Raw genomic sequence first — 26454 nt, 5'->3', positions numbered from 1 at the left:
AAATGCTTTTCGACAAGCAGCCATCTTTAATCCAGAGAGAACAGTGCTGCCCTCTATGTGGTGGCGGCAAATTGAAAAATTCCACGTGCTCTTGTTTGAAAACAAACTCACGTGCTTTTTTGACAGCTGTCATCTGCCATCTTTAATCTATAGAGCACAGTGCTGCCCTCTTTAGTTTGAAACGTGGTGGCGGTAAATTCTACGTGCTCTTGTTTGGAAACAAAGCCATGTGCTTTTTGACAGCTGTCATCCGCCATCTTTAATCAACAGAGCACCGTGCTGCTATCATGCGGGCAATTTCATCACCTATCACACGCCATCTTTAATCTACAGAACACCGTGCTGCCCTCTTTATGGCTACTATCTTAAGCATGTAGTAGCGGGCAATTTGAAAAGTTCTGTTAGCTATCATCCACCATCTTTAATCAAGAGAGCACCGTGCTGCCATCTTTAGTTGAAATGTGGTGGCGGCAAATTCCACGTGCTCTTGTTTGGAAACAAAGCCATGTGCTTTTTTGACAGCTGTCATCCGCCATCTTTAATCAACAGAGCACCGTGCTGCTATCATGTGGGCAATTTCATCACCTATCACCCGCCATCTTTAATCTACAGAACACCGTGCTGCCCTCTTTATGGCTACTACCTTAAGCATGTAGTAGCGGGCAATTTGAAAAGTTCTGTTAGCTATCATCTACCATCTTTAATCAAGAGAGCACCGTGCTGCCATCTTTAGCTAGATACCTTTGAAATGTGGTGGTGGCAAATTGAAAAATTCCACGTGCTCTTGTTTGGAAACAAACTCACGTGCTTTTTTGTCAGCTACCATCCGCCATCTTTAATCAACAGAGCATAGTGCTGCCCTCTTTAGTTTGAAATGTGGTGGCGGCAAATTCCACATGCTCTTGTTTGGTAAACATAGCTACGTGCTTTTTTGACAGCTATCATCCGCCATCTTTGAGCACCGTGCTGCCCTCTTTATCGCAGTAGATGTAAATTCGTCACCTGTCATACGCAGTGCTGCTATCTTTAGCTAGATACCTTTGAAATGTGGTGGTGGATAATTTAAAAAGAAAAATTCTACAGCAGTCCTCTCTCAACGCTAATTGCATAAGATGGCGGCTATACATGACTCCTTAAGGGTGCTTACGCAAGATGGCTGCTATACACAGGTTCTTATGAGACGCCCTTGGGATGCTTGCGCAAGATGGCAGTTATACATGGCTCCTTATGAGATACCCTAGGGATGCTTGCGCAAGATAGCGGCTGATCTTATGAGGCGGCTTAAGGGTCCTTGCACAAGATGGCTAGAGACCCCCTAAGGATACTTGCGCAAGATGGCGGACACAAGATGGCGGCTATACACGTCTCCTTATGAGACGCCTTAAGGGTGCTTGCGCAAGATGGCTGCTGCTCTTAGCTTAGAGACTAACGTGTCGTGCTAGTTCGATTCATTAAATTTAGGGCTTAAATGCAAAATGTTAAATATCTCGAAAGCAGTGCATCGTAGAGCAAAACGGACAAAAAATGTTCTGCCCAATACCTCGGTTCGCAGTACGAGGATCAAGTAAAACATAGTCTAATGATGAGATCAACGGTTCGGTTCCTACTTAGGCCCTTTGGCATTCACTCTGTTTTAGCTTGTATTGAAGTAAGTCTTCGTAACATGATCAGGTCTAGCTATGGTAGAGAGTATAACGTGCCGTGCAGGTTCGATTCATTAAATTTGGGGCTTAAATGCAAAATGTTAAATATCTCGAAAACGGATAAAATTTTTCTACCTGATACCTAGGTTTGCAGTATCAGGAACATGAAAAAAACATAGTCTAATGATGAGATCGACGGTTCGATCCTTACTTAGGCCCTTTGGCATTGGCAGCTATCTATTTCTACAAGATGGTGACTATACATAGCTTCTTATGAGACAGCTTAAGAGCGCTTGCACAAGATGGCTGCTGCTCTTATGAGACGCCCTGGGGGTGCTTGCGGGAGGTAGCAGCGACAAGACGGTGACTATACACAGCTGCTTATGATACGGCCTAGAGGTGCTCACACAAGATGGTGGCTGCTCTGATGAAGAAAGTTAGCTTTGCATCGTGCAGGTATCTTTACAGCACTAAACCTCATACCTTTGAAATGTGGTGGCAGGTAATTTGAAAAATTCGACGTGCTTTTTCTTCACAGCAGCTATCTTTAAACAATAGCGGCTATACATAAGCTGTTAAGGCCTCCTCTTATGTCAAGGTATAGCTCTATCGAACAAGTTTAAACCTGCATCGGGATAGCTAGAGTAAGCATGTGCTGCAGTGATGACGTCATTATGCATGTTTAGACTTGCAAATCACTAAAGAAACATAACAAGACTAGAATCGAACACCGCACTCTATGCCGTTAACTTTATCATGTGATCGGAACATTGATTGAAGTGTTTAGAACACTAAATAAGCGATCAAGACTATAATAGAACACTGTACTCGATACAACATGTGTTTAGAACATGTCAGGGGATACCTTTGTTCTAAGAAGATTAGATTACCGCACATTCCTTGGCTAAAGGGCTAATGGGCTAAAGGGCTAAAGGGCTAATGGGCTAATGGGCTAAAGGGCTAGGGCGCCTCTCCTCTCTTTATCCGGGCTTGAGACCGGCTCTACAACTAGAGGCGGAGTTAACACCCTAAGGAAGGGAGAATGTTGGGAAATAATCTATACGAATATAGCTACTCGATCGACTATATACTACAGATGGATGACTTAGATGAGGGTAAGCGCTTACTTAATAATACCAACACGACGTAATTCATGCTCTATTTCAAAAATATCTTCTTTGTACTGTGTGTAACCAGCATCATGATAGGCTCTTAGCAGTTGTAAACGTTTTACCAGTACGTTGGGGTCTTTACAGTAGCTTATATCTACATAGGGTAACAGAGGCTTGTTGTGAACTTTGAGTCTATATGCAGACAGTTGATGTGCAGGGACTTGTTTTGATATAATACGTGCTTCAGCAGTAGCGTTTCTAGGTACAAACATAACTTGTTTCGATAGCGATGAAGCGTTGAAATTTCCTTCTTCTTTACCTTGCATCTCTTCTTGAGATGTTTGCACTTCGACAGAACGTGTAGTAGGCTTAGGAAATGAAGTAAAATCATCAAGCTGTAATGGCAATGAATTTTCTTCTTCTTCTACTTTCCCTTTACTACTGTTTTGATCAACATCATTATCCTTATTATCATAATCATGATCTTGCCTCTCTTTATCTTGAAGTTTGTGCTCAGTAACAGAACTTGCAGCAGGCCTCGACAGCAAGGGAGAATTAAAAATCTCTCGCAGAGGTGTACTTTTTAAACATAAATCAGTGTTCGCTGGAATATGTTTGAGCTCTTTGTATTTTGTTCCCGATGAAGCTACATTACACGCGGCTTCATGACGTTGAGCGTTGTATGCGTTCTTGAACTCTCTTCTACAATGTTTGCATTGAAGAATCGTCCTACATGATATCTCATGACGTCTCCTGTGATAGCTTCGGGAAAATGCTTTTCCACACTCTTCGCAAATATACCTAGAAATAGGTTTTTCCATGACGGACTTTTATCTTCTGCTAACAGATTCTTCTTTAAATCTACTCGACATTTGTTACTCTCTACTTCGATGATGCGAACAGCTTAGCGATTAATAGTAAACTAACACAAAAGCGTATAACCAAGGTAGCAACAGTAAGGTTTAAGCCCATCAAGATGGCAAGAGTGAGGTTAGCGACGTTCTGCTGTTGGATTTTAAATTCCGCGCTGTAACATGCATAAGGTGGCAGCCTTGAGGTTTACTGCCGTAAAGATGGCAGCAGTGAGGTTAGCGACGCTCTATTGTCCTTCAAAGTGAGGTTAGGGTTCGTCAAGAAGACAGCTGTCAAAAAAGCACGTGGCTATGTTTACCAAACAAGAGCACGTGGTCGTGACGTCACGGTCACGTAGTAAGCTGCTTCAGCATGCAATGTTCAATGTCTACACCTACGTAGTAAACACTCTGCTATGTTCACAAAATTTTTACTCACAACTATTTTTTATGCTTTAAGTTCGTGCACATAGGTTATGTTAAGATAGCAGCACACGTACAAGCGATGGTCACGTGCTCTAGTAGAAGATGCATGCATTATCAAAAGGTGATACGTACACGCTTTTAAACCTTGCTATTCTTACTGCTACTAAGTTCGCAAGATTTTCAAAGATCGCTATTCTTTGTGCTTTAAGTTCGTTCGCATAGGTCATGCTAAAGTAGCAGAGCAAACACATGCGAACGTTGTACATTCTAGCGGAATGTGTTTAGTACGATAGTTGATGCATGCAAAATCGATAGGTGTTGTGTACACGCTTTGAAACTTAACTATTCTTTATGCTTTAAATCCGTGCACATAGGTTATGCTAAGATAGCAGCACACTCTAGCGGGAGAAGTTTAGTACTCTAGTTGATGCATGTATAATCGATAGGCAATGCGTACACGCTTTTAAAACATTGCTATTCTTACTGCTGCTGCTATGTTCACAAGATTTTTATACATCGCTATTCTTTATGCTTTAAGTTCATGCGTATAAGTTATACTAAGTTAGCAGCATACTTATAAGGTTGTTGCACGCTCTAGTGGAAAAGTTTAGTAAGAAAGACGATGCATGCAAAATCGATAGGTGATGTGTACACGCTTTGAACTTGGGTATTTTTTGTGCTTTAACTTCGTGCACATAGGTTATGTTAAGATTGCAGCACACACAAGCGATGATCGCACGCTGTTGTGACAGAAGTTTAGTACAAGAGTTAATGCGTGCAAAATTGACTCGTGTTGTGTACACGCTATTCTTTGTGCTTTAAGTTCACGCACATAGGTAGCAGCACACAATTGCGAACGTTGTACACTCTAGCGGTAGAAGTTTAGTACGATAGTCGATGCATGCAAAATTGATAGGTGATGTGTACACGCTTTGGAGCATAGCTATTCTTTGTGCTTTAACTTTATACACATACGTTAGCAATACACATATGCGATCGTTGTACACTCTGGCGGTAAAAAATAGTCGATGCATGCAAAATCAATAGGTGATGTGTACACGCTGTTAAACATCGTTATTTTTGTGCTTTAAGTTCGTGCGTATAGGCTATGCTAAGATAGGAGTACAATCTAGCGGGAGAAGTTCAGGGTGATCTGTACACGCTTTGAAACATGATTATTCTTTGTACTTTAAGTTCATGCACATAGGTTATGCTAAGATAGCAGCACAATCTAGAGGAAGAAGTTTAGTACGAGAGTCGATGCTTGCAAAATCGATAAGTAATATGTACACGCTTTGAAACATGGCTATTCTTTGTACTTTAAGTTCATGGGTATAGGTTATGCTAAGATAGCAGCGCAATCTAGCGCAAGAAGTTTAGTACGAGACTCGATGAATGCGAAATCGATAGGTGTTGTGTACACGCTTTGAAACATGGCTATTCTTTGTACTTTAAGTTCATGCTAAGATACCTGCACAATCTACCCGAAGAAGTTCAGTACGAGATTCGATACATGCAAAATCGATAGTTGATGCGTACACGCTTTGAAACATGACTATTCATTGTACTTTAAGGTCATGCGTATAGGTTATGCTAAGATAGCAGCACGATCTAGCGGAAGAAGTTTAGTACGAGAGTCGATGCATGTAAAATCGATAGGTGATGTCTACACGCTTTAAAACATGGCTATTCATACTGCTGCTCTGTTCCTAAGATTTTTAAACATAGCTAATCCTAGTGCTGCTCTTAACGACGTAGAGCTAAGGATTGATGAAGTGACCGTGACGTCACGACCACGTGCTCTTGTTTGGTAAACATAGCCACGTGCTTTTTTGACAGCTGTCTTCTTGACGAACCCTAACCTCACTTTGAAGGACAATAGAGCGTCGCTAACCTCACTGCTGCCATCTTTACGGCAGTAAACCTCAAGGCTGCCACCTTATGCATGTTACAGCGCGGAATTTAAAATCCAACAGCAGAACGTCGCTAACCTCACTCTTGCCATCTTGATGGGCTTAAACCTTACTGTTGCTACCTTGGTTATACGCTTTTGTGTTAGTTTACTATTAATCGCTAAGCTGTTCGCATCATCGAAGTAGAGAGTAACAAATGTCGAGAAGATTTAAAGAAGAATCTGTTAGCAGAAGATAAAAGTCCGTCATGGAAAAACCTATTTCTAGGTATATTTGCGAAGAGTGTGGAAAAGCATTTTCCCGAAGCTATCACAGGAGACGTCATGAGATATCATGTAGGACGATTTTTCAATGCAAACATTGTAGAAGAGAGTTCAAGAACGCATACAACGCTCAACGTCATGAAGCCGCGTGTAATGTAGCTTCATCGGGAACAAAATACAAAGAGCTCAACCATATTCCAGCGAACACTGATTTATGTTTAAAAAGTACACCTCTGCGAGAGATTTTTAATTCTCCCTTGCTGTCTAGGCCTGCTGCAAGTTCTGTTACTGAGCACAAACTTCAAGATAAAGAGAGGCAAGACCATGATTATGATAATAAGGATAATGATGTTGATCAAAACAGTAGTAAAGGGAAAGTAGAAGAAGAAGAAAATTCATTGCCATTACAGCTTGATGATTTTACTTCATTTCCTAAGCCTACTACACGTTCTGTCGAAGTGCAAACATCTCAAGAAGAGATGCAAGGTAAAGAAGAAGGAAATTTCAACGCTTCATCGCTATCGAAACAAGTTATGTTTGTACCTAGAAACGCTACTGCTGAAGCACGTATTATATCAAAACAAGTCCCTGCACATCAACTGTCTGCATATAGACTCAAAGTTCACAACAAGCCTCTGTTACCCTATGTAGATATAAGCTACTGTAAAGACCCCAACGTACTGGTAAAACGTTTACAACTGCTAAGAGCCTATCATGATGCTGGTTACACACAGTACAAAGAAGATATTTTTGAAATAGAGCATGAATTACGTCGTGTTGGTATTATTAAGTAAGCGCTTACCCTCACCTAAGTCATCCATCTGTAGTATATAGTCGATCGAGTAGCTATATTCGTATAGATTATTTCCCAACATTCTCCCTTCCTTAGGGTGTTAACTCCGCCTCTAGTTGTAGAGCCGGTCTCAAGCCCGGATAAAGAGAGGAGAGGCGCCCTAGCCCTTTAGCCCATTAGCCCATTAGCCCTTTAGCCCTTTAGCCCATTAGCCCTTTAGCCCATTAGCCCTTTAGCCAAGGAATGTGCGGTAATCTAATCTTCTTAGAACAAAGGTATCCCCTGACATGTTCTAAACACATGTTGTATCGAGTACAGTGTTCTGTTATAGTCTTGATCACTTATTTAGTGTTCTAAACACTTCAATCAATGTTCCGATCACATGATAAAGTTAACGGCATAGAGTGCGGTGTTCGATTCTAGTCTTGTTATGTTTCTTTAGTGATTTGCAAGTCTAAACATGCATAATGACGTCATCACTGCAGCACATGCTTACTCTAGCTATCCCGATGCAGGTTTAAACTTGTTCGATAGAGCTATACCTTGACATAAGAGGAGGCCTTAACAGCTTATGTATAGCCGCTATTGTTTAAAGATAGCTGCTGTGAAGAAAAAGCACGTCGAATTTTTCAAATTACCTGCCACCACATTTCAAAGGTATGAGGTTTAGTGCTGTAAAGATACCTGCACGATGCAAAGCTAACTTTCTTCATCAGAGCAGCCACCATCTTGTGTGAGCACCTCTAGGCCGTATCATAAGCAGCTGTGTATAGTCACCGTCTTGTCGCTGCTACCTCCCGCAAGCACCCCTAGGGCGTCTCATAAGAGCAGCAGCCATCTTGTGCAAGCGCTCTTAAGCTGTCTCATAAGAAGCTATGTATAGTCACCATCTTGTAGAAATAGATAGCTGCCAATGCCAAAGGGCCTAAGTAAGGATCGAACCGTCGATCTCATCATTAGACTATGTTTTTTTCATGTTCCTGATACTGCAAACCTAGGTATCAGGTAGAAAAATTTTATCCGTTTTCGAGATATTTAACATTTTGCATTTAAGCCCCAAATTTAATGAATCGAACCTGCACGGCACGTTATACTCTCTACCATAGCTAGACCTGATCATGTTACGAAGACTTACTTCAATACAAGCTAAAACAGAGTGAATGCCAAAGGGCCTAAGTAGGAACCGAACCGTTGATCTCATCATTAGACTATGTTTTACTTGATCCTCGTACTGCGAACCGAGGTATTGGGCAGAACATTTTTTGTCCGTTTTGCTCTACGATGCACTGCTTTCGAGATATTTAACATTTTGCATTTAAGCCCTAAATTTAATGAATCGAACTAGCACGACACGTTATTCTCTAAGCTAAGAGCAGCAGCCATCTAGCGCAAGCACCCTTAAGGCGTCTCATAAGGAGACGTGTATAGCCGCCATCTTGTGTCCGCCATCTTGCGCAAGTATCCTTAGGGCGTCTCTAGCCATCTTGTGCAAGGACCCTTAAGCCGCCTCATAAGATCAGCAGCTATCTTGCGCAAGCATCCCTAGGGTATCTCATAAGGAGCCATGTATAACTGCCATCTTGCGCAAGCATCCCAAGGGCGTCTCATAAGAACCTGTGTATAGCAGCCATCTTGCGTAAGCACCCTTAAGGAGTCATGTATAGCCGCCATCTTATGCAATTAGCGTTGAGAGAGGACTGCTGTAGAATTTTTCTTTTTAAATTATCCACCACCACATTTCAAAGGTATCTAGCTAAAGATAGCAGCACTGCGTATGACAGGTGACGAATTTACATCTACTGCGATAAAGAGGGCAGCACGGTGCTCAAAGATGGCGGATGATAGCTGTCAAAAAAGCACGTAGCTATGTTTACCAAACAAGAGCATGTGGAATTTGCCGCCACCACATTTCAAACTAAAGAGGGCAGCACTATGCTCTGTTGATTAAAGATGGCGGATGGTAGCTGACAAAAAAGCACGTGAGTTTGTTTCCAAACAAGAGCACGTGGAATTTTTCAATTTGCCACCACCACATTTCAAAGGTATCTAGCTAAAGATGGCAGCACGGTGCTCTCTTGATTAAAGATGGTAGATGATAGCTAACAGAACTTTTCAAATTGCCCGCTACTACATGCTTAAGGTAGTAGCCATAAAGAGGGCAGCACGGTGTTCTGTAGATTAAAGATGGCGGGTGATAGGTGATGAAATTGCCCGCATGATAGCAGCACGGTGCTCTGTTGATTAAAGATGGCGGATGACAGCTGTCAAAAAAGCACATGGCTTTGTTTCCAAACAAGAGCACGTGGAATTTGCCGCCACCACATTTCAACTAAAGATGGCAGCACGGTGCTCTCTTGATTAAAGATGGTGGATGATAGCTAACAGAACTTTTCAAATTGCCCGCTACTACATGCTTAAGATAGTAGCCATAAAGAGGGCAGCACGGTGTTCTGTAGATTAAAGATGGCGGGTGATAGGTGATGAAATTGCCCGCATGATAGCAGCACGGTGCTCTGTTGATTAAAGATGGCGGATGACAGCTGTCAAAAAGCACATGGCTTTGTTTCCAAACAAGAGCACGTAGAATTTACCGCCACCACGTTTCAAACTAAAGAGGGCAGCACTGTGCTCTATAGATTAAAGATGGCAGATGACAGCTGTCAAAAAAGCACGTGAGTTTGTTTTCAAACAAGAGCACGTGGAATTTTTCAATTTGCCGCCACCACATAGAGGGCAGCACTGTTCTCTCTGGATTAAAGATGGCTGCTTGTCGAAAAGCATTTTTCAAATTATCCGCCACCACATTTCAAAGGTAAGTAGCTAAAGAGGGCAGCACTGTGCTCTATAGATTAAAGATGGTGGATGACAGCTGTCAAAAAAAACACGTGGCTTTGTTTACCTCACGCTAGTTAGGTTAAGTTGGTAGCACTAAGGTTTAGACCCGTCAAGATGGCAGCACTGCCGATGACAGGTGACGAAAGAGGGCAGCACAGTGCTTTGTGGTTTAAAGATGGCGGATGACAGCTGTCAAAACAGCACGTGGCTTTGTTTAACACGCGCTAGTTAGGTTAAGTTGGTAGCACTAAGGTTTAGGCCCGCCAAGATGACAGCACTGCCGATGACAGGTGACGCAAGAGGGCAGCACAGTGCTCAAAGATGGCGGATGACAGCTGTCAAAAAAGCATGTGGCTGTCAAAAAGCACGTGGCTTTGTTTACCAAGCGCTAGTGAGGTTAAGTTGGTAGCACTAAGGTTTAGGCTCGTCAAGATGGCAGCACTGCCGATGACAGGTGATGAATTTTACATCTACTACGATAAAGAGGGCAGCACAGTGCTCTGTGGTTTAAAGATGGCGGATGACAGCTGTCAAAAAAGCACGTGGCTGTCAAAAACACGTGGCTTTGTTTACCTCATGCTAGTGAGGTTAAGTTGGCACTACTGAGGTTTAGGTCCGTCAAGATGGCAGTACTGAGGTCAGCGATGCGTTGTTGTCTGTCAAAAAAGCACGTGGCTTTGTTTACAAATTCAAATTTCCCGCGGGAGGTGGAGGAGGTATCTGGGAGGCCTCTGGCTGAGGTGGAGGTGGAGGTGGCCACTGGGAGGCCTCTGGCTGAGGTGGAGGTGGAGGTGGCCACTGGGAGGCCTCTGGCTGAGGTGGAGGTGGAGGTGGCCACTGGGAGCCGGAGGTGGCGGTGGCGGCCGAACCCGTATATTATACTACTCATGTGCTTGAGAGTTTATGTTGAATAACGAGGTAACGACTGGGTCTTGGCATATAGCCTACTCCCGTCGAAAAACACCAAAGTGTCTGTAAGGCTTGACGTCCCCATCAGACGCTCGAATAACTATTAACAGCGTCACTTGCCTTTACTCCATATGAACATTGTGGAGAGTTTTGGAATTCAACCCAAGCTTTTTCCACGCAGTATAGACATTAGAAATATTTCTGTGAATCTGTCTTAAGACAGGTATCAACTGGACATTCTCAATGATTCTCTATCCTGAGCATCTTGTTTCAGTTGTTCATAGCTTCTCCCTTGTTTGACATCTGTTAACATTCCGAACTATTTTCTTCCTCTTCCTTTTCTTCCACCACCCTCTGTTGAAGACAATTTCTACGTAGTATGTGACCCAACCTCTTCCTCATCGTTTCCATCAGGTGTCTCTTCTCTCCTACTTTTCTTAGCACCTCATCATTTCTTACTTTATCTGTCCACTTCACTTTTTCCATTCTTCTCTACTAGATGTATGCATACGTTTTGCCGGTTTTTGTAGTAAAGGAAACGCGTAATTTTCAAGGGAAATTCATTTTTGTTTATTCAAAATATTGGGCATCAGCTTCTACAAACTTCGCCCATCTGCCAGAAAAACTGCTTGTCTTGTGCGGCAAACCATTCATGGAGCCACTTTCCAACTTCCCCGAAATTGCTGAAGTGCTGCTCTGCGAGCGCGTGCCATATTGATTCGAAGAGGTGACAGTCAGGTGGTGCCAGGTCGGGAGAGTACGGCGGGTGCGGAAGGATGTCCCATCCAAGCGATTTCAAGATGTCTTTCACTGGTTTTGCTGTGTGAGACGGCCCATTGTCGTGTAACAAAATCACTTTGCCATGTCTTTTGACCCATTCTGGTCGACTTTCGATCAATGCGTGACTTAAATTAAACATTTGTTAGCGATGACTTTGTGCATTAACGGTTTCGCCGGCCTTCGAGAGTTCATAACATGCAATACCGCTCTGGACCCGCCAGACACAAAGCTTGGTCTTCCTGCCGAAGCACCACATGTTCTAATCGATGGAGCGTGTTCACCACATGTTTCTACCAGCAAACGATGACTTTCCACAGCCTTTTCCTTTTGCTTAAATATGAAAAGAAAAGCGTGCCGCAAGTGTTCCTTTTCTCAAGCACATGATCCCTGAACGATACAACACAGTCGCTAGTGTTTGGCGGACTCAACTTGTGTGTGTTGGTAGGTTAATATCAGGCGAACAAAGTGACCTATGTGTCAAATTCATACGCTGCGTACTGTTCACTGGCGCCATCTCTTAGTGAAACCGTAAAAGACTTAAGCATACAGGTGGCATTTCGAAATTTTCCAATTTATTTATTTTTATTTTTATTTTAATTTTTATTTTAATTTTAATTTTAATTTTAATTTTAATTTTAATTTTAATTTTAATTTTAATTTTGATGTTGATGTTGATGTTGATGTTGATGTTGATGTTGATGATGTTGTTGATGTTGATTTTTTATCCCTGTTTCAGCTCCATATGACACTACACTCCACACAAAACACCTTGCGAACCTCTTTGTTAAATCACATACACAATTTTGACGTCAAAAACCCTCTCACTTTCCGAAAGCTTCTTTCCCCATAGATATTCTTCTTACTTCTTCTGTACAGCTTCCATTCCATGTTAACAAACTCTCCAAATATCTTAATGATTTTATTTGTTCGTGTTTCACGTCCTCTCGCCACACTTGTTTTTTAGTTCAAAGTGTGAATGACGTTGTGTGTTTCTTGTTGCAGGTGTGTATCGTCCAGAAGAAGGGCTCCAACAAGCTTTTCGCCATGAAGTACATGAACAAGAGCCAGTGTGTACAACGTGACGCCTTGAGGAACGTTCTCCGGGAGGTGGAGATACTTACGGCACTCGAACACCCGTTCCTCGTCAATCTCTGGTTCTCATTCCAAGGTATGTAGCACCCTAAGTTTCCTCAGGTACTAGAACACTTCCAACCTTCAACTGAACATAAGAATTTATCCTGCTTTGATGGCAGTTTAAATGCATGACTCCTTTTTTCAAAATTGTGTTGCCTCGAAAATTTGCGCAAGGGTGGCATTCTGCTTCTTGGAAGTGACCCCAGTTCAAATAATTTTGATTGTGTTCCTACTCCCTCGCGAGACGAACAAAAGAGCTGTCTGATATCTGATATGAGAGGTAGAGTACACGGTCACGAAGGCCAAGCAGTACGGCTAAGCCCGCGTGCACACCGAGCGCGCTTCGCATAGTGTGTCGCGTGTAGCGTGAAATGCTATGCATAGCGCAAGGCGTGCTTGCTGTTCACACCGAAGACTCTACGCCGTGCTCTCAGCTTAGTTTGGCGCGAGGCGTTTTAGGGTGGTCACAAACTAATGCCGTTATCCAAGTACACGAGAAACAGTTTACTGATGGATAACAGTTACCTAAAATTTAAAATTAGAAAGAAGAATCGAAAGTGGGTTCATGAATTTAATGAAGAACGAATTACTTTCGGAGAATTCCATCGTTTGTACAGAGATGCAAGACTTTATCGCGATAAATTTTATGATTACTTAAGAATGACAAAAACTACCTTTGACCTTCCAAACCCTACTACTGAAATGTGGCGACAAGTAGCAGAGAAGTATTGGGAGAAATTCAATTTTCCCAATTGTCCAGGAGCACCGTGCAGCAAACGCGTGGAAATTAAATTTCCGGCAAAATCACGCTCTTTATATAATAATTATAAATAGTACTTTACAATACTGTTACAATTAGCATACACAATTTATCTTCGTAACAAAAGTGAACTAAATGTGTGACAAATATTATATTTACTTCCAAACCCACTCCTGGCCTGCAGATACCACTCTCCATTTGCAAAATTATAGATTTTATGCACTTTGTCACAAAGTGTCCGGCTACATGGCTAAATGGTTACCGTACTGGCCTTTGGTCACAGGAGTACGCAATTTCATCCTGTCACAATGTTAAGCCCATTAAAGTGTGACACTAGAAGTAATATTACTGTATATGTTTACTGTAGGAATGCGACAAAACTGTTGTAGATACGTAAGTCCATTTATTTTGCAAAACAGTTACATTTTTATAGTTTTTGTGTCTTGGGTTCCATATTTCTTCTCTTTGAAACACTACATGAATAATTTCTTCTTCCATAGCTTCAGAACAAGCTAGGTAACGCTAAGCAATTAACCAACACTGCGCGTTATCTGGCGCTTCGCTTAGCTGTAAGATAGGCGTTCAGCGCAGCAGAGAGCGGACGGTGTGAACACCTGGCTTAGGAACAAAGCACTGGTTATGCTTAGCGTGACGCTTAGCGTTGAGCAACACGCGACACACTACGCGAAGCGCGCTCGGTGTGCACGCGGCCTAAGGCTTTCCCCACGCTTATCGCGGGACATTCTGTAATCTGCAGTTCGTATGGCTGCGTAGAAGTCATCTTGACCAGTCAGTGACTTTATTTATTTATTTATTTATTTATTTATTTATTTATTTATTTATACCAGGTTATGGATTTTGTGTGTCGTCACGACCACGTGCTCTTGTTTGGTAAACATAGTCACGTGCTTTTTTGACAGCTGTCTTCTTGACGAACCCTAACCTCACTTTGAAGGACAATAGAGCGTCGCTAACCTCACTGCTGCCATCTTTACGGCGGTAAACCTCAAGGCTGCCACCTTATGCATGTTATAGCGGGGAATTTTAAAAATCCAACAACAGAACATTGTTAACCTCACTCTTGCCATCTTTACGGCGGTAAACCTCAAGGCTGCCACCTTATGCATGTTGTAGCGGGGAATTTTAAAAATCCAACAACGGAACATTGCTAACCTCACTCTTGCCATCTTTACGGCGGTAAACCTCAAGGCTACCACCTTATGCATGTTGTAGCGTGGAATTTAAAATCCAACAACAGAACATTGCTAAACTCTCTGCTATCATCTTGAAAAGTTCAGTGTTCCAAACACTAGTTCGAAAAACGTAACTCATCGCACCTCGGGGATTTTACATTCTTTGTTCTGAACATGAAACAATTTACAAATAAAGATTAATTTTCTACAAAGTACAAGCGTTCTTGCTGATAGCGATCGACGAGGTTGTTGCACCTTTAGCCCTTTAGCCCTTTAGCCCATTAGCCCTTTAGCCCATTAGCCCTTTAGCCAAGGAATGTGCGGTAAGGAGGAGGAAGAGTCCTTTCATCCTTTTTGCTCTTCTGACAAGATGTAACCCCTGGGTTCCATACCCTATCACAATTTTTTTTAGCTATGTTTATGCGATAACTTGTTCAACTGATTTTTACACACAAGACGAATGATGGAAGGTAAATAATTTGAAGTTATACTTTGGCCACATCGTTTACCGAGCGAGTTAGCTGCGCAAATCATCAAAATTGTACTTTTGCTCTGAACACATCAAACAATGTTCTGATCATATCTTGAGGTTAACAACATCGATTACAGTGTTCGATTCTAGTCTTGTTATGTTTCATTCTGATCTTCTTAGAACAAGGGTACCCCCTAACATGTTCTAAATACATGTTGTATTGAGTACAGTGTTCGATTCTAGTCTTGATCACTTATTTCGTGTTCTGAACACATCGATCAATGTTCTGATCACATGTTGTATCGAGTACAGTGTTCGATTCTAGTCATGATCACTTATTTTGTGTTCTGAACACATCAATCAATGTTCTGATCACATGTTGAAGTTAACAACATCGATTACAGTGTTCTGTTCTAGTCTTGTTATGTTTCAATCTGATCTTCTTAGAACAAGCGTATCCCATGACATATTCTAAACACATGATGTATTGAGTACATTGTTCGATTCTAGTTTTGATCACTTATTTTGTTTTCTGAACGCATCAATCAATGTTCTGATCACATGTCGTATCGAGTACAGCGTTTGATTCTACTCTTCTTATGTTTCGAAAGTCTAAACATGCACAATAATGTTATCGCTGCACGCGCTTGCCTTCGCGATGCAGGTTTAAACTTGTTCGATATAAAGCTATGCCTTGACATAAGAGGCGGAGGAGGAGGTAGAGAAGGAGGTGGAGGAGGGGGAGGAGGAGGAGGAGGAGGAGAATGATAAGGCCTTAACAGCCTATGTATAGTCGCCATTGCTTTTAAAGATGATAGCTGTCAAAAGAATTTTTCAAATTATCCACCACCACATTTCAGCTAAAGAGGGCGGCAGGGTGTTCTGTTGATTAAGCACATAGAATTTCAAATTGCCCTCCACCACATGCATAACAGCAGCTGTTATCTTGCGCAGTAGCCTCTAAGCTAGCTTTCTTCATAAGAGTAGCCGCCATCTTGTGCGAGCACCCCTAGGCCGTCTCATAAGGAGCTATGTATAGTCACCATTTTGTGTCTGCCATCTTGCGTAAGCATCCCTAGGACGTCTCAAGGCATCTTGTTTCTCATAAGAGCAGCCACCATCTTGAAGAAATAGATAGCTGCGAATGCCAAAGGGCTTAAGTAGGAATCGAACCGTTGATCTCATCATTAGACTATGTTTTTTCTTGTTCCTGATACTACGAACCTACGTATTAGGCGGAAAAATTTTGTCCGTTTTGCTCTACGATGCATCGTTTTTGAGATATTTAACATTTTGCATTTAAGCCTCCAAATTTAATGAATCGAACCTGCACGGTACGTTATACTCTCTACCATAGCTAGACCTGATCATGTTACGAAGACTCGCTTCAATACAAGCTAAAACAGAACAAATGCCAAAGGGCTTAAGTAGGAACCGAACCGTTGATCCCATCATTAGACTATGATTTTCTTGTTCCTCATACTGCGAACCTAGGTATTAGGCAGAAAAATTTTGTCCGTTTTGCTCTACGGTGCACCGTTTTCGATATATTTAACATTTTGCATTTAAGCCCTAAATTTAATGAATCGAACTATCACGACACGTTAGCCTCTAAGCTAAGAGCAGCAGCCATCTCGCGCAAGCACCCTTAAGGCGTCTCATAAGGAGACGTGTATAGCCGCCATCTTGTGTCCGCCATCTTGTGTCCGCCATCTTGTGTCCGCCATCTTGCGCAAGCATCCTTAGGGAGTCTCTAGCCAAGGACCCTTAAGCCGCCTCATAAGAGCAACCGCCATCTTGCGCAAGCATCACTAGGGCGTCTCATAAGGAGCCTTGTATAACCGCCATCTTGCGCAAGCATCCCAAGGGCGTCACATAAGAACCTGTGTATAGCAGCCATCTTGCGTAAGCACACTTAAGGAGTCATGTATAGCCGCCATCTTACGCAATTAGCGTCGAGAGAGGGCTGCTGTAGAATTTTTCTTTTTAAATTATCCGCCACCACTTTTCAAAGGTATCTAGCTAAAGATGGCAGCACTGCGGATGACAGGTGACGAATTTACATCTACTACGATATAGAGGGCAGCACTGTGCTTTGTGGTTTAAAGATGGCGGATGACAGCTGTCAAAAAAGTACATGGCTATGTTTACCAAACAAGAGCACGTGGAATTTGCCGCCATCACATTTCAAACTAAAGAGGGCAGCACTATGCTCTGTTGATTAAAGATGGCGGATGGTAGCTGTCGAAAAAGCACGTGAGTTTGTTTCCAAACAAGAGCACGTGGAATTTTTCAATTTGCCGCCACCACATTTCAAAGGTATCTAGCTAAAGATGGCAGCACGGTGCTCTCTTGATTAAAGATGGCGGATGATAGCTAACAGAACTTTTCAAATTGTCCGCTACTACGTGCTTAAGGTAGTAGCCATAAAGAGGGCAGCACGGTGTTCTGTGGATTAAAGATGGCGGATGACAGGTGATGAAATTGCCCGCATGATAGTAGCACAGTGCTCTGTTGATTAAAGATGGCGGATGGCAGCTGCACGTGGCTTTGTTTCCACGTGGAATTTACCACCACCACATTTCAAACTAAACAGGGCAGCACTGTGCTCTATAGATTAAAGATGGCAGATGACAGCTGTCAAAAAAGCACGTGAGTTTGTTTTCAAACAAGAGCACGTGGAATTTTTCAATTTGCCACCACCACATAGAGGGCAGCACTGTTCTCTCTGGATTAAAGATGGCTGCTTGTCGAAAAGCATTTTTCAAATTATCCACCACCACATTTCAAAGGTAAGTAGCTAAAGAGGGCAGCACTGTGCTCTATAGATTAAAGATGGCGGATGACAGCTATCAAAAAAAGCACGTGGCTGTCAAAAAGCACGTGGATTTGTTTATCTCGAGCTAGTGAGGTTAAGTTGGTAGCACTAAGGTTTAGGACCGTCAAGATGGCAGCATTGCCGATGACAGGTGACGAAAGAGGGCAGCACGGTGCTCTGTAGTTTAAAGATGGCGGATGACAGCTGTCAAAAGAGCACGTGGCTGTCAAAAAGCACGTGGCTTTGTTTACCTCGCGCTAGTTAGGTTAAGTTGGTACCACTAAGGTTTAGGTCCGTCAAGATGGCAGTACTGAGGTTAGCGATGCGTTGTTGTCTGTCAAAAAGCACGTGGCTTTGTTTACAAATCTGTCAAAAAGCACGTGGCTGTCAAAAAGCACGTGGCTTTGTTTACCTCATGCTAGTTAGGTTAAGTTGGCACTACTGAGGTTTAGGCCCGTCAAGATGGCAGTACTGAGGTTAGCGATTCGTTGTTGTCGATGACAGCTGTCAAAAAGCACGTGGCTTTGTTTACAAATCTGTCAAAAAGCACATGACTGTCAAAAAACACGTGGCTTTGTTTATCTCGAGCTAGTTAGGTTAAGTTGGCACTACTGAGGTTTAGGCCCGTCAAGATGGCAGTACTGAGGTTAGCGATGCGTTGTTGTCGATGACAGCTGTCAAAAAGCACGTGGCTTTGTTTACAAATTCAAATTTCCCGCGGGAGGTGGAGGAGGCATCTGGGAGGCCTCTGGCTGAGGTGGAGGTGGAGGTGGCCACTGGGAGGCCTCTGGCTGAGGTGGAGGTGGAGGTGGCCACTGGGAGCCTGAGGTGGAGGTGGCGGCCGAACTCTCCCATTATACTACTAATAGCCACCTTAAAATGGCAATGGGCTGGACATATTGCTCGAAGGGAAGATGACAGATCGACGAAGCTAGTGTTAGAATGGAGTCCAAGAGATCATAAAAGGCCTAGACGAAGACCGCCAGACAGATGGGACAAAGACATCAAGAAAATAGCTGGTACTACCTGGCAGAGAACTGCTCGAGACAGTTCCACCTAGAGAGTTCTGCTAAAGACTTACCTGAGTTCACGACTTAAAGAGACCACATCATGTAATGATAGAAATGGCTGATGATGATGACATGGTGGTTAGAAACAACGTGAATCTGCCATATAAGTGTTAGAGCTTTGGTCATTCTGATAAGTAATTTGAAAAATAATTCGTCGATATCTTGCGTCATTGTCATTTAATCAGTTGCTAAAGTTAGCCAACAACGATATGATAAATATACACTGTTAACGTGGTGGCCATCTTTGAATCTTCTTGAACCACTGGCAACCATGAGACTTGAACGCAAAACAAACGCTTATTTGCTCTGAATGTACCCTAGACAGGATCATTCGGGAGATGGTAGGTTCGAACCCACTGTCGGCAGTCCTGAAAATGGTTTTCCGTGGTTTCCCATTTTCACACCAGGCAAATGCTGGTCCACGGCCGTTTCCTTCCCACTCCTAGCCCTTTCCTGCCCCATCGTCGCCATAAGACCTACCTGTGTCGGAGCGACGTAAAGCAACTGGCCTAGACAGGATCTGTAGATATTGTGCGATGGAGTACGGCCTTTGAGAACGCACACAAAGTGAAAATGAAATAAATAAATAAATAAATAAATAAATAAATAAATAAATCTAAACATTATTGGCAATGAATTCAGTAGACTGAAATGGCGCGAGGGTTCACCAAGTGAGGTCCGATAGAAAGATGAAAGGGGTAATGCTGGTAGAAGTGCCGTATGTGGAAGGATTGCTAGGCTCAGCCAGTGGTCCGGTGGTCTCAAGTTTAGAGCCTAGGGTTACCCCTTTTAGTGACCCATTACGACATGCAGGGGATGCCGTGGAGATATTCTACGCCCCAACCAACGGGCGTGTGTTCTGTTTTGTTGCACAGCTGCTCTCAGAAGATAGGCATACATATCAAAAACATAAAACCTAAGAAACTAGAGCAAGAAGCAAAATTCACAAATTATGCCATAATGAAACTTAAGGGAATGTTATTAAAAGACAGAAACTTGGACGATGAAGACGGCGGATCGCCGCAGGATTGATGCTCTAGAAATGTGGTGCTATAGGAGATTACTGCGAATACCATGGACAGCACACCGTACTAATGAATCGATCCTGCAACAGCTCGGCATCAGAACAAGACTGTCGACACTTATCAACCAAAAACAACTCGGATATTTTGGTCATATTTCCAGAAGGCAGGAGGCAATGGAAATACTTATCATAGAGGGAAAAGTCGAAGGCCGAAGACCTAGAGGACGTGCGCCGTTACGATGGATGGACCAGATCAAGAACTTAACCGGGATGAGCTTACAGCAAGCAAGTCACCATGCCCAAAGCAGAGACTCCTGGAGGAAGATCACCAAAAGGATTGTCGCGTGATGCCACTACACCCTTACGAAGGGTTGGACTAAGAGAGAGAGAGAGAGAGAGAGAGAGAGAGAGAGAGAGAGAGAGAGAGAGAGAGAGAGAGAGAGAGAGAGATCTTTTTCTACACGTGTGAATTCCTCACTTAACTGCTGTGTGTATAATATGTGTTCCTGTAGTGTATGAAGTATTCATCTTTCTACATACGTAATTATTCTTATAACCAAATAAATTCCTGCCATATTGATCGGGCTTATTTCGTTATAACATTAAGAGTGTTTTGAAAATGTCGTTCTTATTTGTAGATAAAACTTTATTTTAATCTCATCATCTCATTCAACTGATAATAGGTTAAGTGGCAGCCTCCGTGACAGTTACAGGCAACAGTTAGTTCGCTGTGCTTCAACCAGGGGCGCTGTAACGAGTCTATATCTTTCATGTCGTTGTTAGCCAACTAGATCACTTCGCGGACGATTTCGGATGGGCTTTGCGAGGCAGTGTTGATAAATCTGCACGTGGTTTATGATCGGCTTGAAGCGCCAAGAGAAGAAATAAACTTCTCCAGGGGAGGGACTTGAACAAGGACATGATATGCTCGGCCCACAGCAAGCACGCTACGGCAGCACTGGCTGAAATCCTCGATGTGTTAGTGTTTGATGCTCATTTCTGACCAAGCAACGTAAAGCCCATTTGAATTCGTCCGCGAAGTGATGTGATTAGCTAACTTTATCAGCTGGTAAAATAACAACTGTTTTCAAATCCTATCCCTATTCGAAAAGATCAAGCACGCACGAGCGGGTAAAGAGAATTACATGTTGTTTGTTTTTATGTATAATACAAAAAGGTTAAAAGTAGAATTTTCGTTGTTGGAGCATTTCAAATAATGGAATCTCGATTTGTATGGAATGGTATAAAGCAGTCCAAACACGAGCGCTACCTCACATTTTGAACAGAGAAGACTGGAGAGCTTTACTGTCTTTTTGGTGCTACAATGAGCACGGAGCCTGGTGTGCTCCCCTACGCTGTTGAAGCGCAAGAGATGAAAATGCAGCAAATGTGAGATTATGATCCACAATCAGAGTAATGCAAATATTATCTAAGCGGTCCAAATGCCATTTCGGAAATACATCAAGGTTTATTCACAATTTAGTGCCTGAATTAGATTTCACAAAAATTCGGAAGTTACCACTTACCTACTGCTTTCACAGTCAAATAAAAGGTGGTAAACAGTTGGTGACATTTCACAGTTACAAGTGTAGGGCTTCTGGATACTGATTCCAAACCTCTCAAAACATGACCCAAATTTTCCATGTCCTCTCAAAAACTGTGTTTAAATATGATCATGTGTTAGTAATCTAGTTTGGTTTTCCGGAAAGAAGAAAATCCTATTTATTTATTTATTTATTTATTTATTTATTTATTTATTTATTTATTTATTTATTTATTTATTTATTTATTTTCCGTATACGTTTTCGACTCCCTTTCGACAAATGACATAGGACACTTGTCATATATCAACAGAGTCGAGGGAGTTTGAAACTACTTTGGCAAGTTCATCACCTCACGCATTTCGTGCAAATATACTTGTTGTAACAGCAATCGGATATACATTATATTTGTCTTAAATTGCATTAAAGTCAGCCTGGAAATCATCCAATATACGTACATTACAATTGTGACTCTTAATCCATTCAACTGCCTGAAATATTGAATATCAAGCTTGATGTTATGCTTTAAAAACACAAAACCACACCCCAAAAGCCAACGGTACTTTTCTGTGCAAATCCGTGACTCATCTGTGTAAACATCAAAATGATACTTTTTCTTTTTAACATTTTTTTAACATCGCAGCGACACAGATAGCTCTTATAATGTGACCATATTTTCTCAAGCTGAAATCGGGACACTTATCAACTGACTTTAAAAATGTATTATTTGATCTATAAGTTAAAGCAAATAGAAAACTATAAGCCTGTTTATCTATTTATTACAAACATAAGGCAAAATTATTACAATAGGCCTTATGAATACAGAATATTTAAACCATTACAAATACTATAAAAATCGCATATATTTTATTATTATTGAAAAATGCGCACATGCCGTGCAGAATACCATTACATTACATTTACATTACATACACATTACTTTTCTTTGCTATAAGCTACGATGGATTTCTGTCTATTCCTGCATTTTACAATATGGTATCTATCACAGAATTCCAAGCACAACTCGCACACACATTCGTCATTTGGTTCGTGAAATAATTTGTTGCAGCACACCTTGTGGTGGAAACCATGGATCGCCAATCTCGTCGTCACGTGTCGCATATCATGATTAGCTTCCATCCAGGTCTTGTCTTGCATAGCATATATTGCATAAAAGTACTCAGGTATGTTGTTTTTCTTCTCATGCAGATCTTGTATAAGCTGTTTGAAGCTGGTACTAGCTTGAAGTATGAGCTCGCATCTCAGATCCTCTATTAAGAAAGTCTCCCTGGTAAGCTCATACACTAGCCTCGATCTTGCGTTCTGCGGGACTCCTAAAATTCTCTTCAGGTATCTAGCCTTTACTCGCTCCAATTCTTCCAGCTGTTTGTACGTGAGGTATTCTGCCACTAATTCTAGGCCATACGTCAGAACAGGTAGTATCTTTAACCTAAACAAGTCCATAGCTGTGCTGATCGATAGTTGTGTGATGTTCCTGATTTCATTCATAGCCCTAGTGGCCGCCACTGCTCTAGATCTTATAAGTAAACTGAAACTCTTTCCCGTTGTTTGAATTGTGATACCTAGATATTTAAAATTGTTAGCCCTCTTGAGTAGTTTGCCATTGCATTTGATGTTCTCTGCTTCAGTGAGTCTTCCTCCTTTCCTAAATACTACCAATTCCGTCTTCTCTTCGTTTATCTGGATGTCGTTTCTCTCTGCCCATTCACATAGTGTGTTTAGCGATACTTGCAGTTTATCTATATCTGTCGCTGCGATGGCCATGTCATCAGCGTATACGTATGTGCTTGTTCCTGCCATTCCTTTGGTGACATCGTTCGTGAGAACATTAAACAGGATAGGGCTGAGTGGATCGCCTTGGAGGACACCGTTCGTCTGCGACAGCCAGTCAGATATGCCTATTCCATCATCTATCTGTATGTAGTTTTCTGCCAGTATATTCGATATCAGGGTCTTTGTTCTCGTTCTTCCAGTTAGTTCCTCCAGTTTATCTGTTAATACCTTTCTGTTGACCGTATCGAAGGCTTTTGAGTAATCAACAAAAACCACAAAAAGTTTTCCTTTTGGTCTTTCTATCGTCTGTTTTATTTGTTCCAACAGGTTTTCTACTGCCAGAGTCGTGGACCTTCCCTTTCTAAAACCAAACTCTTCCTCTGGTAGAAGAGGTTCTAGCTTCTCTGCCAGCCTTTTGGCGAGGATTCCTGTTAGGAGTTTCAGTAATGTAGATTCCAACGCTATTCCTCTATACGCGTTTGGGTTCTCTGTGTCTCCTTTTACCTTGTATAATAGCTTGATTGTTGACTTTCTCCATTCGTCTAGTATACTTCCTAATTCTAAACATTTATTTAGAAGGGAGGTCCATATCGGTAAGTATTCTTGTGCTGTCTGCTTTAAGTGTTCACTTCTTATTCCATCTTCTCCTGGTACTCTGTTATTCCTCATTTCCTGTATCGCTTTCGCAATTTCATCCGTGGTGAAGATATCAGCTTGTGGAGTCATAGGTGTCTTAATCATGGGTCTTGTTTCTTTTGAGCAAATTACTATTCTTATATGATCTATCCATGTTTCCATAGGTATGTTCGGCTGTATTTTCCGCCCTTTTGGCCCCAGAGCTCGGTAGGGGTCTTCTTCTGCCTCCTCTACCATTTTCTTATGTTCTTTTTCCAGGTGTTGCTTTTCTTCTTTTTTATTAGGTCCTTGTATTTCTTTCGTTCTCGTTGGTATTCTTCGGTGGTTGCGCTTGCCATTTGTCCTCTAGTTTTATGTAGTGTTTTCAGTGTCAATTTTCTTTGTTCATAACATTCTCTGTCGAACCATGGCCTCGCCTTCCTATTTGAATCTTGTGTGGTGGCCCCACTTATTATAGTTGATTTCAGCCATGTAGCGGCCTCATCAATATTTCCTGCTCTTATTGCTCTTTCAACCTTATCTTTTTCTTTCATTTTCCCTTTATTTTTTTCCATGTCCAGGGTCTTGCCAAATGTTATATTTCGTCTTTCTTTTAATTTGCTACTTCTACCGTTTTCTATATTTAATTGTACTGGAATGTGTTTACGGATGACTTCTGCTTCTTTTTTCACTGTGGTGGCAAGGTGTTTTGATCTGAAGCCCTTTGTGATTGTTAGGTCTATTGTGCTAGCTCCGTTATGCCCTATGTATGTCCAGTCTTCCTGTCTGTTGTGTATTGTAAAGCCTTCATTTGTTAGATATTCCATTACTTATTTGCATTTTCTATCTTGCCTATTTATTGCGCAATTCAGATCTCCCGCAATGATTATCTTATCCATACTTCTACTATGATCCAAGGCCACCCTTAGTTTATCTATTATGTCTGTCGCGGTGTGATCTGGATTAAAGTAGACTGCTACTATAACTCCAATTCTTGTCCTGACAACCAGCATGTTTTCTTCTCTTAATAGTAGTTTGAAGGGGGCCAGTTGTGGTTTGATGATGCATAGCACACCGCCCGCTGGTTTTAGTCTTCTCACACGCATATATTTTACATCATGTTATACAGTTAGCCTAGAGGACATATTTTTCTGAAGAATGGATTTTCTTCAGAAGTTTCTCATTTTGCTTCAAGTAACTGAAAAACTCAAAGCAACTGTATTTTAGTAATCCACGAACCTGCTACGCAGGCGTAGCAGGGGGAGAGGTGATACTCCCACGTGGCGCGTCCCAGGTGGCGGATAGGGGGGTCCTAACCGGCTTGCCGGCGGACTTCAGGGAAATAAAATACCTCTCGCGGACCAAACACACCCCCTGTGGATGGGGGAGGCTGACGAATAATACACCCACGGTATCCCCTGCCTGTCGTGAGAGGCGACTAAAAGGGGCGACCAAGGGTTGATTGTATTAGAACCATGAAACTACTTGTGATTAGTACCACCACGCGGAGAACACCAAGGGTTGCTTTTACTTGTGCGTAGTGCCACTACATTGCGTACGAAATTGGTTTGTGATTAGTAGCACACAGGAGCACCGTGCGGTCGGCTTTTGCAGTACCTGTGATTAGTACCACCATATGAGCAGGACCATGGGATGATAGCTACCGTGGTTCTGCCTTGCCTATGATTAGTAACCACTATATGAGGAACACCACGGGATAGGGAGAGGTCCCTGTGGTTAGTACTCTTATGTGATGAACACCATAGGTTTGCGTTGCCTGTAAATGGCGCCGCAAAGTGAGAAAAACATAGGTCTGTATTCTATGTCGGATTTCATAAGCTCTGAGTAGTACAATAGTGTGTGCAATACCGCAAGTCTCTGCTACTTTTGATTAGTACCGCAACAGAACAAATACCATGGTTCTACTTTGCTAGCGATCAGTACCGTTATGAGGGGCCGATAACTTCGATTTAGGACGCCCTGTTGACTGCACGCATAATCGATTGTGTTATGCTATAGCAGTAGTCCCTTGGTCAGTAATACTATTTTGTCACGTCAGTTTCTGTGAATGTGAGACCTTGCGGGTCGCATCCACTGATTGTTTTAAATTCATGTCCATCCATTCATTCTTCGTTCTCACGCTTTTGAATTCTGGTCAGTGGAGAATTTTAGACTTTTAATATGTCATTCCATTTCGTCTCATTTCGTACCATTAGGGGCCGATGACCTAGATGTTAGGCCCCTTTAAACAACAATCATCAATCAATCAATCACTGTATTTTAGACTGACTGGTAAGCAACAATGCTCTCAGCGTTCCAACTTTTAATTGGTTTTTTTCTGATGTCCATATTTTGTTCATACTTGCAAAAAAACCCTCTACAGGTGCATTAGTACCTGGCAAGGATAACCCAAAAGCTACAATGTTAGAAAAAGTACTGAATGATAGAGTAGAGAAACACTGAACCATTTCTACCCATCTCAGATGGGCTTATTTTCCTTCATTATTC

At 42.1% G+C, this 26454-nt stretch overlaps 1 protein-coding gene across 1 annotated transcript in view; it reads left to right on the top strand.

The window, feature by feature from the left end:
- Positions 1 to 26454, top strand: part of LOC136882467 (serine/threonine-protein kinase 32B) — a 502648-nt gene that overhangs the window by 396082 nt on the left and 80112 nt on the right. Inside the window, exon 3 of the mRNA XM_067155127.2 lies at positions 12528 to 12693. Within this exon, the coding sequence (XP_067011228.2) occupies positions 12528 to 12693 (166 nt within the window). The remainder of the gene's footprint in view (positions 1 to 12527; positions 12694 to 26454) is intronic.

This window comes from Anabrus simplex, chromosome 10 (genome assembly GCF_040414725.1).
Source record: "Anabrus simplex isolate iqAnaSimp1 chromosome 10, ASM4041472v1, whole genome shotgun sequence".
Classification (NCBI taxonomy): Eukaryota; Metazoa; Arthropoda; class Insecta; order Orthoptera; family Tettigoniidae; genus Anabrus; species Anabrus simplex.
The sequence above is the reverse complement of the archived record's forward strand: the minus strand, read 5'-3'. Positions and strand labels throughout refer to the sequence as shown.